The sequence below is a fragment of the Astyanax mexicanus genome, chromosome 25, assembly GCF_023375975.1.
Source record: "Astyanax mexicanus isolate ESR-SI-001 chromosome 25, AstMex3_surface, whole genome shotgun sequence".
NCBI lineage: Eukaryota > Metazoa > Chordata > Actinopteri > Characiformes > Acestrorhamphidae > Astyanax > Astyanax mexicanus.
Genome location: NC_064432.1, coordinates 2203967 through 2229750, shown reverse-complemented (window position 1 = coordinate 2229750; position 25784 = coordinate 2203967). Strand labels below are relative to the sequence as shown.

Sequence of the window (25784 nt, the reverse complement as noted above, 5' to 3'; positions counted from 1 at the left end):
TTTTTTACAATGATGTTTTACAATGCAGGACATTGTAGAGGTTCCTAATGGCATCCAGCTACAGTGCAGTTCCTACAGATTTTGAGGTAGGGATGGAGTGTTGATAGCATGTCCAAACATCAAGTTTCAGTCCTGTTGGTTGATTCCTTTTGGATCAAGCTACTCTTTTAACTGTTTATATACTGTGTATATAACTAACTTACCTCTCCAGTGATGATTATTATAGTGCTCTATAATACAGTAAATTAAAGTAAACTAAAGTGAAGTGAAGCCCCTTATATCTCTGCATCTTCATACCTCAACATCTCGACTGCGCGCCACCTCGGTGAAGTTCTCCTGCTGTTCCAGGGTTTTATCCATCTTATCGTCCGTCATGCAGAAGCAGCGCAGACGTGCCTCGATGGGATCCAGAGTTTTGGCAAAAATGACAAACTTGGCCATGTAGGGAACGCAAATGATCTCACGATAAACCTGCGTGGAGAAATTCACCGACTCCTGAGTCTGGCGACAGTCTATGAGCCAGAACCTGAAATACAGCAAAAAATATAATCAGCATAAAAAGAAAAAAATAACATGTCATTGTGAAATGACCCCAAAAGAAACACTGACCTGGCCGATACATTTGTGGTAAAGGAGACACACTGGTTGATAAAGGTTAGAGGAGTAGATCCTGTTATGTCCTCCCACTGTGCAGGAGTGGTGCCTCCTGGAATCACAATTTATAACAGTGATCATTATATTACAATAATACGAGGGGTGTCACGATTTCGATATTTTATCGAAATCGATCAAAATTATGTCATGGTCTCGAGCATTGTCTCAAAATTGTCTAGCCTCAAATATGTTAATAGTTTTGGTACCTTAAGGAGCATCTTTCTCTCAGATAAAGTTAATAATATATCTTTATTAAAGAAAAAAACTTCTCATTCTCAGGGACCGAAAAAGTCTTAAAGTCTTATATTTCATGTTTATCTGTTATAGTAGGATAGAGTTCAGTTTGTTAAGGCTCTAATTGTTCTATTATTTTGTACATGACTGTTCCTGTATTTTTTTATTATTTATTTTGTTATGTTGCACATTGCTGTTTTAAAAGCGCACACTGCTGCTTACATACGTATATATCTTAATTAAATTATTTAAATTTGACCATTAGTGCCTAATGTGATGTATTACAGACCACTTGTATCACTTTGCATCACTTATATCAAGCCCACCTTTTGAAATAAGATATTGTAAATTTGATGAATCAAACCAATGACTGACCATAGACTAATCTAAAACTGGCATAGGCCTCTCTGCTGTAAAAAAAAAAAATCGAGAATCTAATCGAATCATGAGCCTAAAATCGGACATAAAATCAAATCGAGGATTTAGAAAATCGTGACACCCCTAAATAATACACTAAACAAAAAGGACTGAGGAGTAAAAAGGGCAAACAGTTGAGTGCAACATGGCTTAGGATTAGAAACCCACAACAGAGCAATTTAGATAACAATCAGGTTGCTTTGCAATAATAATAGTAAAAAAAAAAAAAAAAAACTCACATTATTAACTGTAATGACATTAAATGTGCATCTCACACTCACACACACACACTTTAAGTATTTAACTATAATGCACCTGTGATGCTGCAGAGTAAGCGCAGTGTGGGCGTGTCTCCACCAAACATGCTGCTTGTTCCATCATTGGTGGAACTTTTGGGGATGGGGATGGTCATAGTGATCGGTTTGTGGAATTTACGCCTCCGAGGCTCCAGAGTAACGATGGGACTGAACGTGGCTTTATTTCCCAAAATCTTCCTCACCACGGTCTCCCCAATTGGCTGGGCCTAAAACACCACCAAAAATAACCAAAAATAGAACAAATCCGCACATTATTCCACCATGATGGTAGGTATGGTATGGTATAAAAGGTACCATCATAAATCAACAGACAGATAACATTAGCGCTTTTCCAAGTACCGTAGAACACAAGACAAATGTGTATTAAGCACCTGCAGACCCACGCGGATCCTCTTGGTCAGCGCTCCCTCTGGAAACACAGCCTGCACCTGTGGAACCAGAGTACTGCTCAAGACTCCGCCTTCCGGACCAATCAGATGACTGTCCTGCTTTATCCGAGACACCACCGCAAAGTACTGCGGGAAATCACGAGTGATGATGCGGCAGATTCGCTTCTTCTCCAACTCCTCAGGTGAATCCAACTCTGAACCAAACACAAGAGAATCAGATCAGAACCGAATCTCAACACACCCAACCATTATCTTAACAGGGTCTGGTTCAGGGAGTTAGATGATCCAACAGGTTTAAGAAACAGTGGTTCTTATTAACCATTTAATTAAGGAAACCATTGCTCAGTGTTTTTTTAGGACCCTAAGTCTTGCGACTTTGTCTGTATTGACTTTGGACATCCCTTTTATGATTGAGACCTTCCTTTCTTAAAAGCAGATCTCCCTGTCTTAAATTTCCAATTGCCTGTATTGATTTCCTTTTTATTGTCCCTTTCTTTACCATTGAGTCTTGATCTGCAATCGGTCCTTTCTGACTTGTGACTTGACTTAAAGCTGATGTCTGTAAATTTTGGGATTTTGGGGAATGTAGGGCCCTCTATTGTGAGAGTGGGTAACTGCACCAAGCATGAGGAAGAATCATTTTAAACTGGGTGGGTGTGATGCAGTCTCCTTTCAGAGCGGATGAATCCAATTCCAGGTTTTGTTTAGTCAGAGAAAGAGAGTGAGAGCGCTCTCTCAGTCAAAAACTTCTCAGAACACCTTCGTTTCTTTGGTTTTAATGGAATGAGTGAATGCGCAACTGAGCTCTGAGTTTCCTCTTCTGAAGTCTCCATTGCTCCACCAGCCGCTCGCGTTCAGTAAAACTGAGCCGGATCCGCTTTTAGAAGCTGTACGTGTGACGTAGTTACGTAAAGACGGCTTTAAACACTATATTTTATCCTTTCTCCACTGCTTTTAGTTTAGAAACAAAATAATACAGACTGACCCTTTAATATTTGTCTGGCTTGACTTGGTACCTCCCTTTTCTTAAATATGGACCTCCTTGTCTTGACTTGGGTGCTGTTTTTCCAGACCTGCAACTTGTCTGTACTGACTCAGGACCTCCCTTTCTTGATTTGGGACTTGCCTGTGTTGAAGTGCCACTTGCGGGACTTTCCTGAGGACCTTCCTTTTCTGACTTGGAACTTACCGGTCTTGACTACAGTCTACAGTTTAATGGTTTGGGGCAAGGGTTAGGGTTTGACCTGTCACTGATTATTTGTAACTTTTCAGCCTCACGGCTCCTTTGTAGGTATAAAATGTAGAGTTTATTTGTTTTATCTTCGTTTAAACCAGCAAGGATGCAGTTAAATGCATAGCCAGGATTCTGGGTTTAGCATTTAGGGTTTAAGTTTAGGGGTTTACCCTCATCCATGCCGTTGAGTATCTGGTTGAGTTCCTCTTCAGTGTGTTCACAGTGATGTTCCCTCCAGCTCTCGCCCGTCTCACTGCGCAGAATCACCAGCTCACGCTCAGAACCACGCAGAGCAGCAAAGTGAGGGATTTCAACAATCACCGGCCTAACACACACACACACACGCGCACACACAAACAAGAATTATAGTAAAGATTTGTTTAAAATTAACAGTCAAAATGTGAAGGTATGAGAACATAATTTGGTGGGAGGAAAGGAGGAAAAACAAAAACAGGGTGAAACAGATGAAGAAACCATGCAAGATATTTCCTGGAACAACGCTACGACAAAAGACCCTTTAAAATAAAAATATATACATATTAAAACACCACAGAAGAGACTGCATTTACGAACAGATTATGAAGAGTGAAAATAAAACAGCACTTCTGACATCAAACACTGCCTGGGGGGGGGGGGGGGGTGATAGAGGATTGGGCCATACACCAGAAGATCTACTCTGCATATATGGGGAGGGGTACTGCAGAGGATCCGTGTGCATGCTACAGGATACGTCTGGGAATGTCCTACCCGAGGAATTTAGTTCCGGGTGGGCCGAGCTGCAGGATCCTGCTCACCAAACTCTCACCCTCATTCAGAGGGGGCGGAGCTGTGGGCAGGTGCAGCTTTCTGCTCCAAACGCAGCATTAAAACAGTTAACATGAGAAAATGTAACACACACATACTGTCTGGGAAGACAAACACATTCACAATGACTTTTGCTCCAAAATACTCAAAATGCATTGAAACAAACAAAGCAATAATTTACATGATCATATCAGTGGTGTCTGTATATTTCTTAAACAATTTTAAGGCCAATTTATACTTCTGCGTAGTTACAAAAAGCTTTAATTAGCTTTAAGCAACAAATACTTTTTTCCCTTTTGGACCGTTATTACTTTGGTAATCTAGGTGGTGCTGTTGTTCTACCTTCTGACTTGGAACTTGCTTTGGGTCTCTTGACTTATGACTGACCTGCATTGACTAGTGGACTTGACTGTATAATTTGAGACTTAATAATGACCTCTCTAGTCTCTAGTTGGTGGCAATTGGGCACTCGCTTGACTTGATATAAGGCTTACTGTCTTAACTTGGGACCAGCCTTTCCTGATAATGGACTTGACTTTCTTGACTCTCTTAAATATGGACCTGCCTGTCTTGATAGGTCTTACCCAAGGAATCCTACCGCAGAATTCAGCTTGCAACACCCTATTCCTGGGGTGATTTTCTCTTTATGGGGGTTTCTGTGATTTTATTTCTTTCAGAAACGACCATGTATGTGTTTTTCTCTGAGAAAACTACAGGCTGAATTAGCTACTGTTTTTTCGCTGAACTCCATGGTCCTCAGGTAATTTTACTCCTGTCAGGATGCACATCTCTGAGGTTTGTCTTCTCGTGTTTGATAAAATAGCTATTTGTCCACTGCTACACACTGTAATTACACTGTGGGCATGCATTTCCATGGGGATCCATGTAAATACAACAGTGGAAATGGAGGAGCTACTGAACGCGATGTGACATGGTCCTGCTGCTTTTTTGTTTTTTTTCAATAGCAGTCCGAATAGAAAGTGTTTTATCAATGAGTAGAATGTCGCAAATTAATCTTTACAGACGTCCCCCTCAGAAACTAACCCTGTCCAGATAGGGCTTAAGACTATATTGACATTATTTCACCAAAACTTACTCTTCCGTGACACCTGCCTGTTTTGATATGGGACATTCACATTGACTTGACTTAGGGCTTTATTTGTCTTGACTTTACACATACTGTCTTTAAACTTGTCTGTATTGTATTGGCCCATCCCTATCTTGATTTAGGACCTTATTCTTTTGACTTGAACTTTCCTTTCTTTACATGGGAGCTCCCCACTTCTTCAAACTTGATTTGAATTTGTGCACTCAGTTTTCATCAAGAAATAGCAGGATAGTAGGAAGTCTAAAGTTCTGATAACCAAATCTCTGAGCTAAGATTTGCATGCTCTCCGTCCATCTTACCCAAGGAATTGTGCCCCAGTGGGTCCAACCTCTATGATCCTGCCTGCAATTCCTTCTCCCTCCACCAGAGGAGGCATAGTAGCCAGCCTGTGTCTTTTCACCAGCCTGCAGGTCACCCGAGTGGGCGCTGAACACTTCCTGGGTGGCACAATGATGCGCAGACCATTGTGGCGACACCCACGCATGGCACCACCCCGGGCATCTACCATAAAACTCACCAGGAAGCTGATAGGATTAGAAAAACAAACAGCAACAACACACAGATTGCAGTTAAAAAAAATAGTTTGATAATAATTTAAAAAATCCAATTTGCAGAGCTTAGCTATCCATGCTAACCCATTTTTTTGAGGTTATGGCTGCAGGGTTGGGCAGGCTTTAAGGAATCAGCCTAATGAGAAACTGAATTAATAGAATGTATTATGGCCTAAATACAAATAGCATTGTTTATTGTCTGAGTTCTACACTGTACCTACACTGTCACCGAATATAATTTCCTTTAGTTTAGGTTTATGCTATAATATAGATTGTATGTGTGTATTTCTACCTTTAAATGAGTTTGAACTGTATAAACAAGCATGCATACTAAGATTGTAACATACATGATTGTTTATACAGTTTCCCATTAGGCTGAATAGGATTTTTTTGGGGCATGGAGAGGACAGATTTTCCATTAGCCCAAACGTTTGCTTCTTTAGTTTATCACTGGAGTTAAGAGGCTAATAAAAACAATACATGCTGGACATTTATACTCCACCAAATATCACTGTAAAAATACAGAGAACCCCATCTCAGTAAATCTACTACAGATTAAAGAACATCCATAAAAGTAAGCACTGTATGACATACTTAAAATCCTTTCATTTTCCCAGTATTTTCAACAGTATGAATTTCACCGTTCAGGTTGTAAAGAGCAGCACTAAAGCGACTCTACAAAGCTAAAGTACAACGTTTCGAAGGAGTTTTAGTGAAGTTTCTCCAGCACCAAGACTGGAGCAGTATTAGCATTAGCCGCTAACCACAGCGCTAGCTCTTTCGCTGTTAACAGTGTTTAAAACAAGCTACGTTGGACAGACCGCTAGCTAACAGCATCCTGGGTTACTGGAACACTCAGGGTTCCTCAGTGTAGCTCTGTAGGGCGGCATCTACTAGCGCTAAGCACTGCTAACTTTTCTGTTTAAAATATTGGAAAAATAAGCTCACTGTAAATAAATGGAAGAGCTTTACTCACCCAAATAATCCGGTGTGACTTATGTATGAAAATGCACAATTATAATATGATGCACCTTAAAATATGTTTCCCATTATTTGTTAGCTACTTACTCAATGCTTTAAGCTTTCATTGCTAGTTAGTAACATTAGCATCAAAGCTACAGTGCTATTCGGCGTGGCACACATTTCCATTACTTGTTAAGGCTAAATTAGCCTAGTACCTCAATTGTTATTTGGTATGGTATAAGGTTCGATTACATGTTAGCCACATTAGCCCTTATAGTTACAGTGCTATTTGGTGGAGTACATATTTTCATTACTTGTTAGCTACTGTACTGTACTGTAGTCTAGCAACTCCAGCGCTAACTGGTTGGGTTTAAGCTTCCATTGCTTGTTAGCTACATTAGCCTCGTAGCTCCAGCATAAAGAAGCAAACTAGTCTTGGCTGATTAAGCACATTTTGGGTTCAGGGGTGTGGGATTAAGAGCTTTTCTTCAGAACAGTTCCTTTAGAAACCTAATGAAGAGTAGAAAGCACTAGAGGAACATGCAGGAACATCTGCCTGCAGGAACAGTTTGTGCAGCTGTGTGCAGGAATGTCTTGTGGACATGGTACAGTTCTTCTCTGGGCTGAAGGTGCAGAACAACGGATGGATGTCGGTTGTATCTGAAGCCTGTTAGTAACCGGGCTCTTATCAAAGCTTGGTGGAAAGCAGTGTGAGGAGTGTGCTGGAGGACACAAGACAGGCGTGAAGCATTTATACACACTCCCGTGTCCACACTTACACACCACAGTAATGATACAAGAACGTGAAACTCATATATTATATAGATATATTACACAAAGAGTGATCTATTTTAAGCCTTTATTTCTTTTATTGTTGACTATTGACTATGGCTCACAGCCAATAAAAACCCCAAATCATTGTTTCAGAAAGTTAGAATATTATATTATAAGACCAATTGGTACTTTTGGCAGTGTGGGCAATGTGCCAATCCTGCTGGAAAATGAAATCCGCATCTCTATAAAAGTTGTTATCAGCAGAGGGAAGCTGTAAGATATGAAGTGCTGAAAGATTTTGTGGGAAAACAAAACTGCACTGACTTTAGACTTGATAATAAAACACAGTGGATCAACACCAGCAGATGACAGACATGACTCTCCAAACCATCACTGATCATCAGTTAATTTTTACATTTATTTAAAGGAAATCAATGGATCAGAGTCTGGAGGAAGAGTGGAGAGACACACAGTCCAAACTGCTCGAGGTCTAGTGTGAAGTTTCCACCAATCAGTGATGGTTTAGAGAGACATTTTTTACTAAAGGTTCTTGTATCATTACAGTTCCACACGCTCATTACTATGGACAGCCAACACCATCTGCATAGAAACCATCACAAAGCAAGATTGGTTACAAACTGGCCAGGCCTGTCACGATAATCAAATTATCGATTAATTGTACAACATATGGACTTTTCTATAAGCCAGTTCTATAATTACAGACTGTAGTCCTAAATCTGTTTCTCTGCATATTACTTCTTATTATTATCCTATAATCAAGACCCCACAGAGCAGGAATTATTTTGGTGGTGGGTCAATCTCAGCGCTGCTGGTACAGGTGGATTAGACACAGCAGTGCTGCTGGAGTTTTTTGAACACTTCAGTGCCACTGATGGACTGAGAATAGTGTTCAACAGTGTCTTGTTGAACACTGCCTCTGACTTTACATCTACAGTACAAGGTGGAGCATCTAAGAGACAGGAGACTGAGCCGACACAGTGTTTAAAAAATCCAGCAGCACTGCTGCGCTGAGAATGAACCACCACCTAAATCAGAGCTGCTCTGTGGTGGTCTTCTCGATTATTCTTGACCAATGGAGAATAAAAATTGTTGATGGAAATTCATTTCAGGGACAATACATCCTCCTAAACTAAAACAGTAATTGTGACAGGCCTAACACTCGCACACATCTGCAGCAAACACATGCAGAAAGAAACAGGTGGGGAGGAGAAAAAGAGAGAGAGAGAGAGATAAAGAGAAAAAGAGAGAGAGAGAGAGATAAAGAGAAAAAGAGAGAGAGAGAGAGATAAAGAGAGAAAGAGAGAGAGATAGATACATGGATGCGAATGTGGAAGGAAGTAACTGAAAAACATAAGAAAAATGAGAGAAAGAGCAGTGTAACAAATGGAGTGAGAGAGAGAAGAGGTGAATATGGGAACAAACGAAAGAAAAGAATGAAAAGAAAGAAAGAAAAGAATGAAAAGAGAAAAAAGAAACGTGTGTGTGCGTGTGGGGGGGGGGATCACCTGCTGTTGTCATGGTCAAGGCACGGAGTAGACTGGCTATAAGCAGAACACAATACACACAATCACACAGAGCAGAGAGAGAGAGAGAGAGAGAGAGAGAGAGAGAGAGAGACGGGATGACACCACAAGAGAGGAAGAGAGGAAACAGCAGCTTTGATTGAACGTCTGCTCCAGCTGAGTGTAACGTAATGGTAGCTGATGCTAATGCTAACATTAGCGGTGGGTCTTCCTGCACCGAACGTATACTGCGCTCCATTAACCTCGGATGTCAGAGATGGGACCTGTGTTGACTGTGTTTAACATTTAGATAAACATTCAGATATTAGCTAATCATGTTTAGCATTGCTGATACCAGTTTATAGCAACACTTTTTTTTTTGGAGGATCTAAATAGCATGGAGATACGTCCACAGAAGTTTGACAGGGAAGCCATGTTGGATTCTGAACTCAGGGTTGGTGGGTTCTAGTTAAAACTGAGACTAAGGTAGTCTTAATCATCCGAGCTTAAATGGCACACATTGTGGTGTTCCCTAACCTTTAATAATAACTACAAATCAAACCAGTAATAAGAACCAGTGAACTGCCCAGTAGGCAGGGGTTTACTGACCCAGAGTGCAGCAGAGTGCTTGTCAGCACCACGTTATCCAGGTGCTCCGCTCCCCAACTCAGCCGGAAAGAATCCTTATCATGCTCTCTAGAGAGAGCAGACACCTGCCAGAAGAACATACACACCATCAGAACCAAGTCTGACTCAACACTCCGACACAAATCCCTACAAATACGGTATTTTTCGTACTATAAAGGCACACTTTAAAATCGTCAGTGAGCATTATAATAAATTCTACTAGTCAGGTATTAAGGAGCAGTAGAAGTTTGCTGAATAGCAGCGTTATATGGGTGTTTTAGTGAAGTTTCTCCAGCACTAAGGCTGGAGCAGTATTAGCGTTAGCCGCTAACAGCAGCGCTAGCTCTTTTGCCGCTCAGAGGCAAGTACATATAGGACTGTAGTCTGCATGTTTACCGTGTTAAAAAAAGCTACAAATCTTAATCATGCTCTCTGAAGAGAGCTGACACCTGCCAGAAAAACACCAACACCATCAGAACCAAGTCTAAGTTACCATATAATAAAGCCCTTACACACTAACCCCTACACAGATACTAACCACTACAGTAACTAAACTCTGGAGAGTGTAAAACCTCACAAATACTAAACCCATAAAAACAACCCCCTACAGATACTAACCACCAAATATATTTAACACTACACATTCGAGACCCTACATACCATGGTAAAAATACTAAACCCCAGCCAAGGCAAAACATATTCTCATCATGCTCTCTGGAGCATCATCACCATCAGCACCAAGTCTAAAAATTACAGACACTAAGTCCTACACTACAGATACTAAGCCCAATTCTATGCCACACATATAATAAACCCCCCCCCCCCCAAAACATAAACCACTAGACATACTAAACCCCATAGATATTAATCTCTACAGATACTAGACCAAGTAGATAATAACCAAACCCTTACATATACTAACCAGCGCAGATACTAAATCATCAGATGCCCCACACAGACACTAATCCCCACACATACTACACCTTATACTAATCCCCACAGATACTAAATCCCTCAAACTCTTTACTTTTACGTTAACCCACACATATACCAAACCCTGTTTATACTAATCCCCAGGCACTAATCCCCTCAGACACCAAACCCTAGATACAACATTTCCACAGATACTAAAACCATCATCAGTTACTCAGCCCTGCAGATTATAAACCCTGCAAACAATACACTGTAGAGATAATAAAGACCTCAAATATTTTACCCCCAAGAGATACTAAACCACATAGATATTTACCTTTCCAGATACTAACCCCACAGATACTAAACCAAGTAGATAATATTTATCCCCATAATATATAACCCTTACGTATACTAATCCCCACAGATACTAAATCCCTCAAACTCTACACCCTACAAAACCTAAACCCCACAAATGTTAACCTACACATATACTTAACCCCATAATAACCCCAGAAATACTTACCCCCTCTGACACCAAACACTTTAGATACCACATTTCCACAGATAATAAAACCATCAGTTACCATCATAAACCCTGCAAACAATAAACTGTACAGATACTGAACCCTACAGATACTAAAGTTTGCAGACATTAAACCCCATGGTTATAATCCCCACAGGCATTAAACCGGTTTACCTGGTGGCTGGCTATCATGTCCTCGATCAGCACCCCGTCTCTTGGGTAACCCAGATGTGGAGTCTGATGCACTCTAGAGGATGAGAAAGTAGTGTGTATGTGTATTGGTAAGTATTAAAGCTGAAATGATGAAAGCTGATTGGCTGTGAATAAATCATTGGTTTGTGTATATGTAGGGGTGTGTACCTGTCCAGGTTGTGGCTGAGGTAGCTCATGCCGTCCAGGTACTGTCCAGGTAGAGAGTCGTCTCCCAGTTCCCTCAGATCCTCTGCTCTCAGATACTCACCCCCGTCACCGGTCATAGTGTCCTCACCTAAACACACACACGTACACACACTGATATTGGTTGTTGCTACACATCTCTTTAAAAAGACTCTGGACTCTTTTCAGGATCAGAGATATGGTGATTAAGAGAATCTGGTTAAATTAGAACTCTAACTACTCTAAAATTAAAGTTAAATTTGTTGTACTGGACTGGTTGCAGGACCATCAAAGGTGCAAATCGACTAGCTCCTCAACTAAGACTAATCCCCCACTAGTTATCATGACCAGAAGAAAAAAAATTAAAAAGTATATTATACAAGAAATTAGTAAACAAGATGCGAGTCTGTAGAGAGACCTTAGGCAGGACTAACTGACTCGTTCCTAATGATCAACACTTACCATATTTTTTGCACTATAAGGCACACTTAAAACACTTTAAATTCCCAAAAATCGTCAGTGCACCTTAAAATCCGGCGCACCTTATGTATGAATTTTACCATACAGGTTGTAAGGAGAAGTAAAGCCACTTTATACTTTATAATGCTTTATACAGCATTATACAGGAGTTTTAGTTTAATTCTCCATCAGTATAAGGGCTGCAACGATTAGTCAATATAATAGACAATGTTGATTATTTAAATTTGGGGACAGAGGAAACTTGGTCTGTGTCTCCAAAAGTGCCCAAACACAACAGATTATATATTTATTCACTGAATATCAGTACCCGCCATGTTTAAACAACATGTGGACATTTAAATGCCTTTTAATCTCATGTTTAGCTGTTTTTCTGTTGTTTTTAAAGATGGAGGACATGGCAGAAATAATCGTTGACTAATCGACTAATCGAAAAAATGTTTAGCAGAATATTCGACTAACAAAATAATCGTAAGTTCCAGCCCTAATCAGTATTAGCATTACCCGCTAAGTGCAAGCAATCAGGCCGTTCAGAGGTAAGAATTATTGGCCTGTATTCTGCTGCTAACCCCAGCTAGCACTGCTGGAGCAGTATTAGCATTTCCTGCTAAGCAGTAGCCATTTGGTCGTTCAAAAGGGAGTATTATTGGACCGTAGCCTGTGTGTTTACCATGTTAAAACAAGCTACGTGGGATAAACCGCTAGCTAATATCACCCTGGTTTACCGGAACACTCAGTGTTCCTCAGTGTAGCACTGTCGGGTGGCAGTTAGGTGGTACTCTCAGTTAGCCGCTAATGCTAATGCTAATGCTCCAGCCTTAGTGGAAATCTAGATATCTAAGCTTACTGTAGATAAACAAAAGCGCTTTACTTACCCAAATAAACTGTTTTCAGGAAAATAATCTGTGTAGATTAACATCCAGCACTAGATTGACTTCTTGACTTTTTAGAATGCGCTGCAGCATATCAGATAAATATGCTGGTCTTAATCCACTGAGATGCTTATAGATCAATAATAGTACGTACTTATTACTATTCTGTAACAGACTGGTATCTGGTGTAGAGATTTAAGAATGGGTGCAGTGTGTGCCTCCTGGTGAAAAACTTGGATGCTACATTCTGGATCTGGTGAAGCTTTTTGATAAGGCGCATTATGCGACACTAGTAAGGAACAGTGGTGTCACCATGTTTAATACAGCAGGTTTCGCCGCTGTAAATCTAAGACGAGTTAAGTAAACAAAACTGTAATTCTTAAAAAAAAAAAATGTATAAAAAAAATTAAGTCACACAGACGATATTTAGAAAAAAAATAGAGCGCCTTATAGGTTAAAAAATACGATACATGCTTGGAAAGATGTTAGCGACTTAGCAAATGTTGGTGGGGAAAAAAAGCTTTGCATGTATTTTAGTGACGTTCAGTGCACAACAATCACACATTAGTACTTCAGACAGTTTCAACACACCTCAGACGGATGTTTATCAGCTGCACTGAACAACACTTTGTTATATATATATATATGTATATATATATATATTTCTCCATGCAGTTAAACACACTTCACTCTACACTCCAAACTGTTAGAGCTTCAGCAGCTTCGAGTGCTGCTATCTGTTCTCTCTCTCTCTCTCTTTACCCAGAATTCCACTGATCTCCATACAGACTTCATCTATAGGCTCCGCCTCCTGCTGTAGGGCTGCACAGCAACAAATCAACTACATCTCAAAGACTCAGTACACTTCATTTAACACACAACAGCTACAGAACTACATTTCCCTTAACTCTCTTTACAGAAAGACACAGAACCTACATGGGGTTGATGTTTCTTATTGGCTTGTGCTTGTAGTTTATCGGTTTCTCACCTTCCTCGTCGGAAACATCGAGAACTTCCGTCATCGTCTCCGGCACGTTCAGTTTGTGCTTCTCCGTCACTGTCTGTAGAACATCAGGAAGAACATTGAGAAGAACATTGGACACAGTTGATACTAGGGGTGGCACAAGATCTCGAGAGATTGAACGTGACGATATTTCTTGTCAAGCTTAAACCTGTCTCGCGGGGAAAAAAACAGTAGGTGAGCTCCGCGGTACAGTTAAAAAGCTCCTCGCGACAGTGCTCTTACTGTCCCAAAGATTCACAGCTCTAGTAAATACTGTAAGTAAATCCTACACGTGACTGTTTCATAGGCAGGTGTACTAATCCCTTAGCTCTGTACTGTATTTAAAATCATGTTCTGTCTCTGTTTCACTTCAAGCACAGTCTTAATATGACTGGTTAAGGTTATTCATAGATAAATTACAAGAGATTTAGGAGTAAAAACACAAACCATATTCTTAATATGACTGGTTGTGGTTTGCACTTATTGTTTGCACTATATAAGACCAGAAAAGTTTTATTTTTATTTTTTATTCTTATTCTTATTTCTATTTCTTATAGAATCAATGTGTGAGAGAAACCAGTCTGTTAAGTTTGCGTTATATGATTTTGTCAAATAAAAATCTAGTTTTTGACATTTTCTTTAAATTTTATTTTTAAATCTCGTCTCGTCTCGCTCTCGTGAACCCAGTATTGTGTCTCGTCTCGTTTTGTGATATTAGTGTCTCGTCATACCCCTAGTTGATACCATTGCTTGGGTCGACAAGCTGATGCTTCATCAACTGTTCTACTTTTTTTGACCTTTCAAGAGCGCCCCATAGTGTCTAAACCTACTGATTCTGGCCTCTTTCTCTCAGGAGCGCCCCCTTGTGTTAGACCTGAGTAGTCCACATAGAGACTTAGTGTAAGAATCTCACCGTGGTGGTAGTAGTGATCTCCTCCGTGACCACCTTCAGTGTGTCCACCACCGAGATGTATCCAAGACGTTTCGCAATGGACAGAGCAGTGTTTCCATTCTAACACACACAGACACACACACACACACACACACACACACACACATACAAACATCAGCACATGTAGATATTTTAGCATATGTTCCTCTCGGGTTTTTGAGTGTGTGTGTGTGTGTGTGTCTCACCATAGTAACAGCATTAGGCTTAGCACCATGCTGGAGCAGAACATTGATGATGTGTGTGTTTCCTTGCTGAGCTGCTTGGTGGAGAGGTGTGTAGCCGTTCTGCAGCAAACAAAAAAAAAACATACATACAGATACACATGATCAGACACACGCACACCTTTTAATATCCACACCATTTACAAACAATCCAGACAATGTGGATGATGTGGATCCTCACTTTGGTCTTGGCGTTGACGCTGGCACCGTGCTGCAGGAGGAAGTTCACCATCTTCACATTTCCATAGTGACACGCTACGATGAGAGGGGTGTAACCCAGCTGGAGAGAGAGAGAGAGAGAGAGACGAAGGTAAATATACAGCTCTGAAAAAAATTAAGAGATAAGATAAGAGAGATAAGAGATTTGGCTGAAATAACAAAAAAAAAAAGATGCAGAGCTTTCAGATCTCAAATAATGCAAAGAAAAAACAAGTTCATATTCATAAAGTTTTAAGAGTTCAGAAATAATCAATATTTGGTGGAATAACTCTGGTTAATCACAGTTTTTTTTCATGCATCTTGGCATTATGTTCTCCTCCTCCACCAGTCTTACACACTGCTTTTGAATAACTTTATGCTGCTTTACTCCTGGTGTAAAAATTCAAGTTCAAGTTCATGCTCACAATAGTGAGGGGATGAGCATTTTTATGGCCAGGGGGAAATATGTAACGGCGAGTATTCAGTAATATGTGCACTCTGCCTGTAAAGACCCTTACGAAAAGTGTGCGGGCACATGTTGGGCGTAACGTAACATGCAGGCCACTGGACAGAGCTCCTTTCTTTTATTTATTTTATTTCTGTAATTAACGGCATGAATGGGTTTTGATGCTGCAATAGTTAATGTATGAAATCATAAATAAGCAAGTGGAATACCACCAGAGCAAGTTCAAGTATCCTATCTGCTCCATGTGCTTAGTGTTTCACCTGCCCCAAAGCTCTCTATCTGGATCTGATCATTACTGCTTTCAGAATCTCTTAAATCTCTTAAATAGTTTTTAAAATCGATTACTGATAGTCTGAAGTGGTTGAAGTTACTGACATGTTGTGATAACCACATAGGATTCATTTTTAGATATATGAATGCCACTACAGTATATATGCGAGGGTGCACATGCGTGTCCTGACCTTGGTCTGGTGGTCTAAGTTAGCACCGTGTTTAACCAGAACCTCGGCCGCGTTCACTCTGTCCTCCTGGGCAGCGAGGTGAAGAGGGGTCAGTCCGCTCTGAAAGAGAGAAAGAGAGTATTTGTTAAATAAAGTATTAATCAGAATACTGTGCCTTTTTATTCTTGAAACTCATGTTATTATGGGTGGCACGAGATCTCGCAAAATTAAAACGTGACGATATTTCTCGTCAACCTTGAACTCCCAGAAAAAAAAAAGTATGTGAGCTCCGTGCGACAGTAGGTGAGCTCCTCTGTACAGTTAAAAAGCTCCGCGCGACAGTAGGTGAGCTCCTCTGTACAGTTAAAAAGCTCCGCGCGACAGTGCTCTTACTATCTCAAAGATTCACAGCTCTAGTAAATACCCTAGTTTCATAGGCAGCTGTACTAATCCCTTAGCTCTGTACTGTATTTAAAAACATGTTCTGTCTCTGTTTGCACTTAAAGCATAGTCTTAATATGACTGGTTATGGTTCTGCTTAGTTAAATTACAAGAGATTTAGGAGAAAAAAACACAAACCATAGTCTTAATATGACTGGTTGTGGTTTGCACTTATTGTTTGCACTATATAAGACCTAGAAAAGTTTTATTTTTATTTTTTATTCTTATTCTTATTTCTATTTCTAATAAAATCAATATTTGAGAGAAACCAGTCTGTTAAGTTTGCGTTATATGATTTTGTCAAATAAAACTCTAGTTTTCAAGCCATTATTCATTTTTGACGTTTTCTTTAAAATTTTATTTTTAAATCTCGTCTCGTCTCGTTCTCGTGAACCCAGTATCGTGTCTCGTCTCGTCTCGTGATATTAGTGCCTCGTCACACCCCTACATGTTATGTTATGGCATGTTATACTGATACTGATTCATTATTTTACTGTAAATAAACATGTCTGCGTAGCCCCGCCCCTTTACTCCTACTGTATCTGTTTATTACATTGTGTGTGCATGAGTGTATGTACCTTAGTGGTAGCATTAGCATTAGCACCCTGCTCCAGCAGTAGTGTGGTCATGTGCGCGTGACCCTCCTGAGCTGCCAGGTGCAACGGGGTCACGCCCTGCAGGGTCACTGAGCCAGGCTCCGCCCCCTTCTGCAGAAGAGCCATTACCGTCTGGAGCTGATTCTTCCTCACAGCGATATGCAGGGGGGTGTAACCGTTCTACAGTGAAAAAAAGAACACACACACACACACACACACACATTAGTTATCAGCAGTGTTCTCAAGTCTCACGCTTTAAGCGTGTGACACACGCACCTCACATGGTATTTCTCACGCTTGCCAATCCATCGGCTGCATACTATTATGTACTCTCGTTGAGCCAATCAGAATATAGATTGCTCTGTTGTTAGGCAGACCTAGTAAGAGTCTGTGGGGTTCAGAATGTGATGTAAGCAGACTCCTCACCTTGGCTGTGGTGTGAGGGGAGGCACCTTTCTCCAGAAGCAGCAACGCCACCTGCTGGTTATCATAGTGAGCAGCAACATGTAGGGGAGTAAGACCATTCTGAAACAGAGAGAGAAAATTTAAGAAATTTAAGTCCACTCCCAGAGACAGACAGACAGACAGACAGACAGACATGCAGGTTGCTGTTAGTTGTTAGTAGTTGGTACCTTTCCAGCCTCGTCAGGAAGAGCTCGACGTTGCAGAAGAAGTTTGGCCACTTCCAGGCTTCCGTACTTAGCAGCAACATGGAGAGGAGTGAAGCCTTTCTGTATTTGACGCAAAAACAAACAACCCACAACACAGCTTAACACACAACTCATACTTACATTAGGGCTGCAACTAATGACCCTTTTTAGAAGTCGACTAATCTGCCGATTATATGTTTGATTAGTCGATTAGTCGCGATTATTGTTTTGTCATTGTTTTGCCCTCCATTTGTATTTCTTACTGGTAGGGACAGTTTTGCAGTACATTTTGTTTGTTTCACATACCTGTATTAAACAAAAAAAAAATACAAGGTATTATTATAGTTATTTTCAGGAGATTCTAGGATACTTGACCTTTTTTTCTTACTTTTTTCGAAGGATATACCTTACTAAAATGATCGTTTGTCTGGAAAAATAAAGTTTTTTTTAACTAAAAGTCTCTAGTTACGATAACACATACACAATTTTAATTGAATAGACAGAGTACAGTATGTTTCTAACACTTATCCAGCTAACGTTAAGGCGCACTTAAACTCAAACTTAAACTTCAATTTTCCCAAAAATCCTCAGTGCTCCTTATAATCCGGTGCGTCTTATGTATGAATTTTAATTTAAATTTTTAGTTGTAAGAAGCAGTAAAGCCACTCCATTGAAGTGCAGCGTTATAAAGGAGTTTCAGTTTAGTTCTCCAGCACAGAGGCTGGAGTAGCATTAGCATTAGCCGCTAACCGTGCTGAGCGCTAGCTCTTTTGCCATTTAGAGGTATTCAGAGTATTATCGGCCTGTAGCCTGCTCCTAACCCTGGCTAACACTGCTGGAGCAGCATTAGCATTACCCGATAAATGCTAACCACTATTTCCCCAGTTAGAGGGGAGTATTATCTGCCTGTAGCCTGCTCCTAACCCCAGCTAGCACTGCTGGAGCAGCATTAGCATTACCCGATAAACGCTAACCACTATTTTCCCAGTTAGAGGGGAGTATTATCGACCTGTAGCCTGCTGCTAACCCCGACTAGCACTGCTGGAGCAGCATTAGCATTACCTGCCCATCACTAGCTTTTTGTCCATTAAAAGGTGAGAATTATTGATCTGTAGCCTGCTCCTAACCCCGGCTAGCACTGCTGGAGCGGTTAGTCACTAATGCTAGTGCTCCAGCCTTAGTGCTGAAGAAATTTGGGAATCTAAGCTTACTGTAAATAAGCGGAAGTGTTTTAATCACCCAGCGCCGAGACCTGCTGAATTAGAAGTTCCTTATAGTGTCTCTTAAAATGTGGTGCACCATAAAACCCAGAATTCTGCAGAACTGCTGCTGCTTTGTGTGTGTGTGTGTGTGTGTGGACTGTACCTTGGTGGTGAGGGAGTGTGAGGCTCCGGCCTCCAGCAGCACGGCGGTGGTGTGTATCTGACCCTCTCGGGCAGCGATGTGTAGGGGGGTGTATCCGTTGGTGGTGGAGGCATCAGGATCAGCCATGTGCTGCAGCAGCAGCTGAACTATCTCACTCTGACCCAGCCTGGAGGCAATGTGGAGCGGGGTCTGATCCTCCTGAACACAGAGAGAGAGAGAGAGAGAGAGAGAGAGAGAGAGAGAGGATGTAGTGTCTAGAACTGGGGTTCCCAGTCTCACCTACAGTATGCTAGTATTGCTGAAGAACCAGTACAACCAGGTTTTATTAAGCATGTTCTGAATTGCAACCTGCACCCACCAAACTGTTTTTTGTTCTGAGGACATAGAGTATACATTAGGGGCGTCACGATTCTCTAAATCCTCAATTCGATTTTATGTCCGATTTTAGGGTCACGATTCGATTCAATTCTCGATTTTCTTTTCTTTTTTTTACAGCAGAGTGGCCTATGCCAGTTTTAGATTAGTCTATGGTCAGTCATTGGTTTGATTCATCAAATTTACAATATCTTATTTCAAAAGGTGGGCTTGATTTAAGTGATGCAAAGTGATACAAGTGATCTGTAATACACCACATTAGGCACTAATGGTGAAATTTAAATAATTTAATTAAGATATATATGTAATGCCATCTAGTGGCATTGATCGTCGATCATCTTTTTGACTTCGATGCTCGAGACCATGACATAATTTCGATCGATTTCGATAAAATATCGAAATCGTGACACCCCTATTATATATAAGAGTGCACCTCACCCTGGCTGTGGCGTCCACTCGAGCACCATTCCTCAGCAGACAGCGAACCACCTCCATCTGCCCCGCCCTCGCAGACATGTGCAGGGCTGTCTCACCTCGCTAAACACACACACACACACACACACACACACACACAAATAAATTAATAACACAAGCAGTGTTTGTTATCTGAATGCAATCCAAGACTACCAACAAAGTGATGAGGTTCTGATGAGTGCTGGTGTGGTGCTAATAAGGTACTGTGAGATAATGTGGAACTCATAATGCACAGAAAAGATATCGTATTTATCGAACCTTATCTTAACCCAGCTAGCAGTGCTGGAGCAGTATTAGCATTACCCGCTAAGCGCTAGCTGTTTTGCTTTTCAGAGGCAAGTATATATATATCGGACTGTAGCCTGTGCGTTTACTATGGTAAAACAAGCTACGTGGGACGAACCGCTAACTAATATCAACCTGGTTTACCAAAACACTCGAGGTTCCTCAGTGTAGCACTGTGAGATGGCATTAATGCTCATACTATAGCTTACAGTAAATAAACGGAAGCGCTTTACTCACCCAAATAAACAGTTTTCAGGTGATAAATCTGTGTAGATTAGCATCCAGTGCTCTTTAAAACTTTAAAAGAAAGTCTTTTTTAATACAGTTTTTTTTACTAAGCTTAGCTTAGCTTTGCTGGCGAGATCTGCTGAATTTGAAGTGTCCTATAGTGCCTCTTAAATGCTCCTTATAATATGCATGAAAATAGACCAGAAAATAGACATTTAGTGCCTTATAATCTTGTAGTGCTAAAAATAAGGTACTTATAAGATACTTATGATCTATTCCAACAGCGATGTGGTAATGAGGTGTTGATTAAAATGAAGTGCAGATGAAGTAATGAGGTAGTGATGAGGTACTGATAATATACTGATGAGATTATGAGTGATAATGATGTAATAATATACTGATGATGCAATAAGGTAGTGAAGAGGTAATGATTCACTGAAAAAAGGTAATAATGAGGTACTTATTAAATGGTACAGTTCTAATAAAGTTCTAATACAGTAGAAATGAGAAAGAACTGTCATGTTTAGCACTCACAATGTTGCAGACGTCAGGTGAAGCTCCGTTCTGCAACAGCAGCAGAACTATGTTGAGGTGACCCATAAACGCAGCCACATGTATTGGAGTCAGACCAGACTGAGAGAGAGAGAGAGAGAGAGAGAGAGAGAGAGAGTAAATGAGACACAATTTAAAGTATGTTAATCAGTGAGGGGTCAGGGGGATAAATGTGAGGGGTCGTTACCTCAGTAACAGCCTGGATGGAAGCTCCATATTTGACCAGCAGCTCCATCACCTTCACCCTGTTCTTCTTACAGGCGATGTGCAGTGGAGTGAAGCCATTCTGAAACACAGCAACGCCCAGGTAAGTGCAGGACTGCAATAGGCTGCAGGACTATTTTTAATAATCTGACGATTTTTTTTTTATTATTATTCGAATAATCATGATTATTTTGTCATGCCCTCTATTTGCACTTCCTACTGGTGAGGCTCCCGATCTAATGCATGTTTTATTGCACATTGACTATTAAATGTTTATGGCCTTAGACCAATTTTGCAGTACTTTTTTTTTTAAAATAATTTTATTTCTAATTTTTTCACACGGCCAATTACCCAACCCACACATTAGGACTCCCCCTATCACTAGTGATGCCCCAACATCCTGTTCCTCCGATACATGTGAAGTCAGCCACCGCTTCTTTTCGAGCTGCTGCTGATGCTGTAGCATTGTCGAGCAGCATCACAGCGCTATCACTCGGAGAAAAAGCGCAGCAGCGACTAGGTTCTGATACATCAGCTCACAGACGCCCTGTGCTGCAGACATCACCCTAGGAGTAATGTGGGGAGAGAGCGCCATCTACTGTACCCACCCGGAGGGAGCAGGACCAATTGTGCTCCCTCTGAGCGCCAGCAGCTTGATGGTAAAGCTGCATGAGCGGGGGTTCGAACCTGTGACCTCCCACTCATAGTGGCAGCGCTTTAGACCACTGGGCACTGAGTTGTAGGTGCTGCACCTCCTGATTTCTGCCCAAAAAAAGTTCCATTATCTTGTCTGGCGGCCACGTCTGCAACCCCAAATTCTGACCTCAACATCACAGTAACAAAAATCACAGTTTGATTTGTTACATTAAAAACCTTGCTCTACCTTACAGACCATTGTCTTGAGCCTGGGAAAAGGGGAGGGAAATCAATTAATCGATTTTTCTCCAGCGCTGTAAGTCCCACCCTAATTGAAACCTCACTGGTCAACTAAGCATGAGGAGAGGCCAATCAGGATGCCCCTTTTTTTCTCTCGCATGCATACTCTCTCTCTTTCGCGGCCACTTATATATTAACGACACGTCGGCAATTAAATTTATGTATGCAGACGTTGTTAATTGCGTCGACTAATCGGACTAATCGTTCTAATCGTTCCCGCGCCTATATATGAGTGTATGAGGTCGTATCGTGTTACCAGTGCTCGAGCGTTGGGATTGGCTCTCTTGTCCAGCAGCAGTTTGGTGACTCGGTAATGGCCACAGTGGGCGGCGACGTGCAGGGCGGTCAGGTAATCCAGAGTGACATCGTCAACCGGAGCTTTGTGCTGCAGCAGGTGCTTCACACACTCCACATGGTCACCCTGAGCGGACATGTGCAGCGGGGACAGTCCGTTCTGTGTGTGTGTGTGTGTGTGTGTGCGCATGCAAAGAGAAAGAGAAGACCACAGTAAAAATGTGTGTTAACAATCAATGTGGAAGTACATGACGTGTTTATGAGTTGTGATTGGCTCAGGGTGTGAGAAAGTAGAATGTGATTGGCTGAAGGAATAAATGTTAAGAGTGTGTACCTTGGTTCTTGCGAGTATAGGAGCTCCTTTCTCTAAGAGAATCTCCACTGCTGCATCATGACCACTACGAGCAGCACAGTGGAGCGGGGTCAGTCCATCCTACACACACACACACACACACACACACACAAACAAATTACCAGGTGCTAATTGTGGCTCAGATCTGATTTTTTCATGGCTATGTGAACGTGCCAAATCTGACCTGAAAAAAATCATTTTCACATGTGTTCCTAAATCGGATACGTATGCAATCCATGGACATGCAGCATTAAAATAAACGGTCAAATCGGGATTATTTAAAATCTATCTTTTTGCTCTTATGCATTAGCATTAGCGCTACATGCTTCTCTTCTCTCGTACCCACACTATATCTCTTGGTGCGGCTGTGCAGCTATAGCTGCAAAAAACAGCAAAAGCAAGCCAAAGCATGAACTTCAGAGCAGCTGTTTACTGTTTCTCCACTCCAGCAAAAGATGCTCCACATACGAGCTGCTAACTCATCCATCTATAACCCTTTATAAAGCTACGAGTCTCTCGTCTCTCTAATATTACTTTTTTTATGTTGTTGGTGAAGAAGGAGACGTTTATACAGGTAACAATGTGCAGCATGTGAACCGTCAAGATAGCCAAATCTGACCTGAGCAAAAAAAAAAAAAAAAAAAAAAAAAAACAGATTTGAGCCATGTGACTTGTAATGTGAACATAGCCCAAATTCTGTGACTGACTGAGGGATTCAGATTCTGGTCTGTGAAAGAGTAGAGAGTTTAGCTTTGTGATTAGCTGAAGCCGTAATATTCAGGTCTTCTGGTCTCTAATTGGCTGAAAGTGTCAGATTCTGTTTTCTAATTGACGGAGGGTGCAAGAATCTGACCTTTTGAAGTATAGGACTCTGCTCTGTGATTGGCTGAAGGTGTAAGCTGCTGTAGTGCTGAGGTACTTACTCTAGTTTTAGCATCAATCTGTGCTTCCCTTTCCAGCAGGAGCTCCACCATATTGGTATTGCCCCTTTTAGAGGCCACATGGAGAGGGGTTATACCATTCTGTGAAGAAGAGGGGGAAACATTACATGTCTAATACAATATTAATACACTGAAATATTTGAAGTTTTAAGACTGGGATGTGATCTGTAATTGACTAAGGGTACAAGAAAGTGGGCTGTGATTGGTTGAGGGCTTTGGTCAGTGATTTGCTAAGAATGTAAAACTCTGTTCTGCGATTGGCTAAGGGTAAAGACACTAGTCTCTGGTCTATTATTGGCTCAGGTCTTTTAGGACATCCAATCCTAATATTGCTGTGAATGGCTGACTAATTGTGTTTAAGATTCTAGGCTGTTATTGGTAAATGTTATAAGACCCTATTTGGTCATTGTTTGACAGTTAAGACTAGTCAGTGATTGGCTGAGAGTGTAAAACTCTGATCTGTGATTGGCTGAAGAGGTTACCCGGGCAGTAAAGTCCACGGCAGCGCCACGGTTCAGCAGCAGTGTGGAAACGTTGACGTTCCCGTAGTGAGCAGCAATGTGAAGAGGAGTAAAGCCACTCTGATAGAGGAAAACAAAGGAAAGAAAGGGGAAAAAAAAGAAGGGACAGTGAAGAAGAAAAGAAAGAGAGATTTAGTTCCTGCGTATAGTCGGCAGGGGAAGCCATGCAGCATGCTAGTGAAGCATCGCAGCTGAGAAGAAATTAAATAATTAAATGAAAAAGAGAGAGAGAGAGAGAGAGAGAGAGAGAGAGAGAGAACTGACCCAATACAAACTGTTAAAATTAGTGAAGCATGCAAAGACATGCTAATACTGATAAATAAACTCTTTTTCCATTATATGAGCTCAGATCACACACACACACACTCATATCAGCAAAACCACGGAAAAAGGTAAAGAAATAGAGAAAAAGCACTAAAGAACGAAACAACATTAGAAAAAAAAAAACAGAACATGAAGATAAAGCAACTAATTAGTGCATCTAATAGCTAATCGCTAATCAGAGATGAGTGTTAATGTGGATGTAGTGTGTGTGTGTATGTGTGTGTGTGTGTGTGTGTGTGAGAAATGGGGCCGTGCCTTACCTTCCCGCTCTGACAGACATGGTGCAATTCGAGAGACAAAATTAACAAAAGGGTGCAGCGGAAAAACTTAACTCAAAACTTCTACAAACACCGACCAATCAGAGAGCAGCGAGCAGACGGCATGCTATATCCACACACTCACTGACTTGTAACACAGATATACACACATTCATCAAGTATATAACACCAGTCTATAGCCATAGTATATAAATCCTGCACATATCCAAGAATAGAACCCCAGAACATAATTCTAGTATATAACCATAGTTTATAATCTCAGTATATAAACCTAATACATTTACAGCTTTGAAAAAAATTGAGAGCGCACTTGAGTTTCTTTATAGTCATAAAGAGTTCAGAAATCAATATTTGGTGGAATAACCCTGATGGTTTTTAATCAGAGTTTTTTTCATGCATCTTGGCATCATGTTCTCCTCCACCAGTCTTACACACTGCTTTTGGATAACTTTATGCTGCTTTACTCCTGGTGCAAAAATTCAAGCAGTTCAGTTTGGTGGTTTGATGGTTTGTGATCATCCATCTTCCTCTTGATTATATTCCAGCGTTTTTTAGTTTGGTAAAATCAAAGAAACTCATCATTTTTAAGTGCTCTCTTATTTTTTCCCCAAAGCTGTATATTTACACATAAAACATAAAATCTCGGTATATAAACCAAGTATAATTAAACTCAATATATAACACCAGCTTATAGCCCAGCACATAAATCCCATACATGACCCAAGTATAGAACCCCAATACATATACCTAGTACATAACCGTTGTTTATAATCTTAGTATATAACCACAGTATACTGCATAACTATGCTATATAATCCCAGTGTATAAACCCATCATATAATACCATAACATAAATCCAGTGTATACCCTAATATATACATATTCACACTTAACATAAAATATAAGCCCAGTATATAAACCCATTATATAA

General features: G+C 40.8%; 1 protein-coding gene across 12 annotated transcripts in view; it reads right to left on the bottom strand.

Annotated features, from left to right (window-relative positions):
• ank2a (ankyrin 2a, neuronal) overlaps positions 1–25784 on the bottom strand; it is a 78784-nt gene that overhangs the window by 26670 nt on the left and 26330 nt on the right. For 9 of the 12 annotated variants that reach the window (XM_049472100.1, XM_049472098.1, XM_022681595.2 and 6 more), the window contains exons 8-34: positions 24213–24311; positions 23713–23811; positions 22772–22870; positions 22400–22597; positions 21191–21289; positions 20986–21084; positions 19903–20001; positions 19090–19287; positions 17707–17805; positions 17501–17599; positions 17057–17254; positions 16059–16157; positions 15115–15213; positions 14898–14996; positions 14674–14772; positions 13746–13818; positions 11394–11520; positions 11208–11280; positions 9578–9681; positions 8972–9007; positions 5457–5681; positions 3993–4091; positions 3416–3570; positions 1994–2205; positions 1621–1828; positions 610–706; positions 298–526 (exon numbers count right to left, since the gene is read on the bottom strand). In XM_049472100.1, the coding sequence (XP_049328057.1) occupies positions 298–526; positions 610–706; positions 1621–1828; positions 1994–2205; positions 3416–3570; positions 3993–4091; positions 5457–5681; positions 8972–9007; positions 9578–9681; positions 11208–11280; positions 11394–11520; positions 13746–13818; positions 14674–14772; positions 14898–14996; positions 15115–15213; positions 16059–16157; positions 17057–17254; positions 17501–17599; positions 17707–17805; positions 19090–19287; positions 19903–20001; positions 20986–21084; positions 21191–21289; positions 22400–22597; positions 22772–22870; positions 23713–23811; positions 24213–24311 (3420 nt within the window). The remainder of the gene's footprint in view (positions 1–297; positions 527–609; positions 707–1620; positions 1829–1993; positions 2206–3415; positions 3571–3992; positions 4092–5456; positions 5682–8971; positions 9008–9577; positions 9682–11207; positions 11281–11393; positions 11521–13745; positions 13819–14673; positions 14773–14897; positions 14997–15114; positions 15214–16058; positions 16158–17056; positions 17255–17500; positions 17600–17706; positions 17806–19089; positions 19288–19902; positions 20002–20985; positions 21085–21190; positions 21290–22399; positions 22598–22771; positions 22871–23712; positions 23812–24212; positions 24312–25784) is intronic. The other 3 variants (XM_049472101.1, XM_049472099.1, XM_049472103.1) reach the window with 3 other exon arrangements.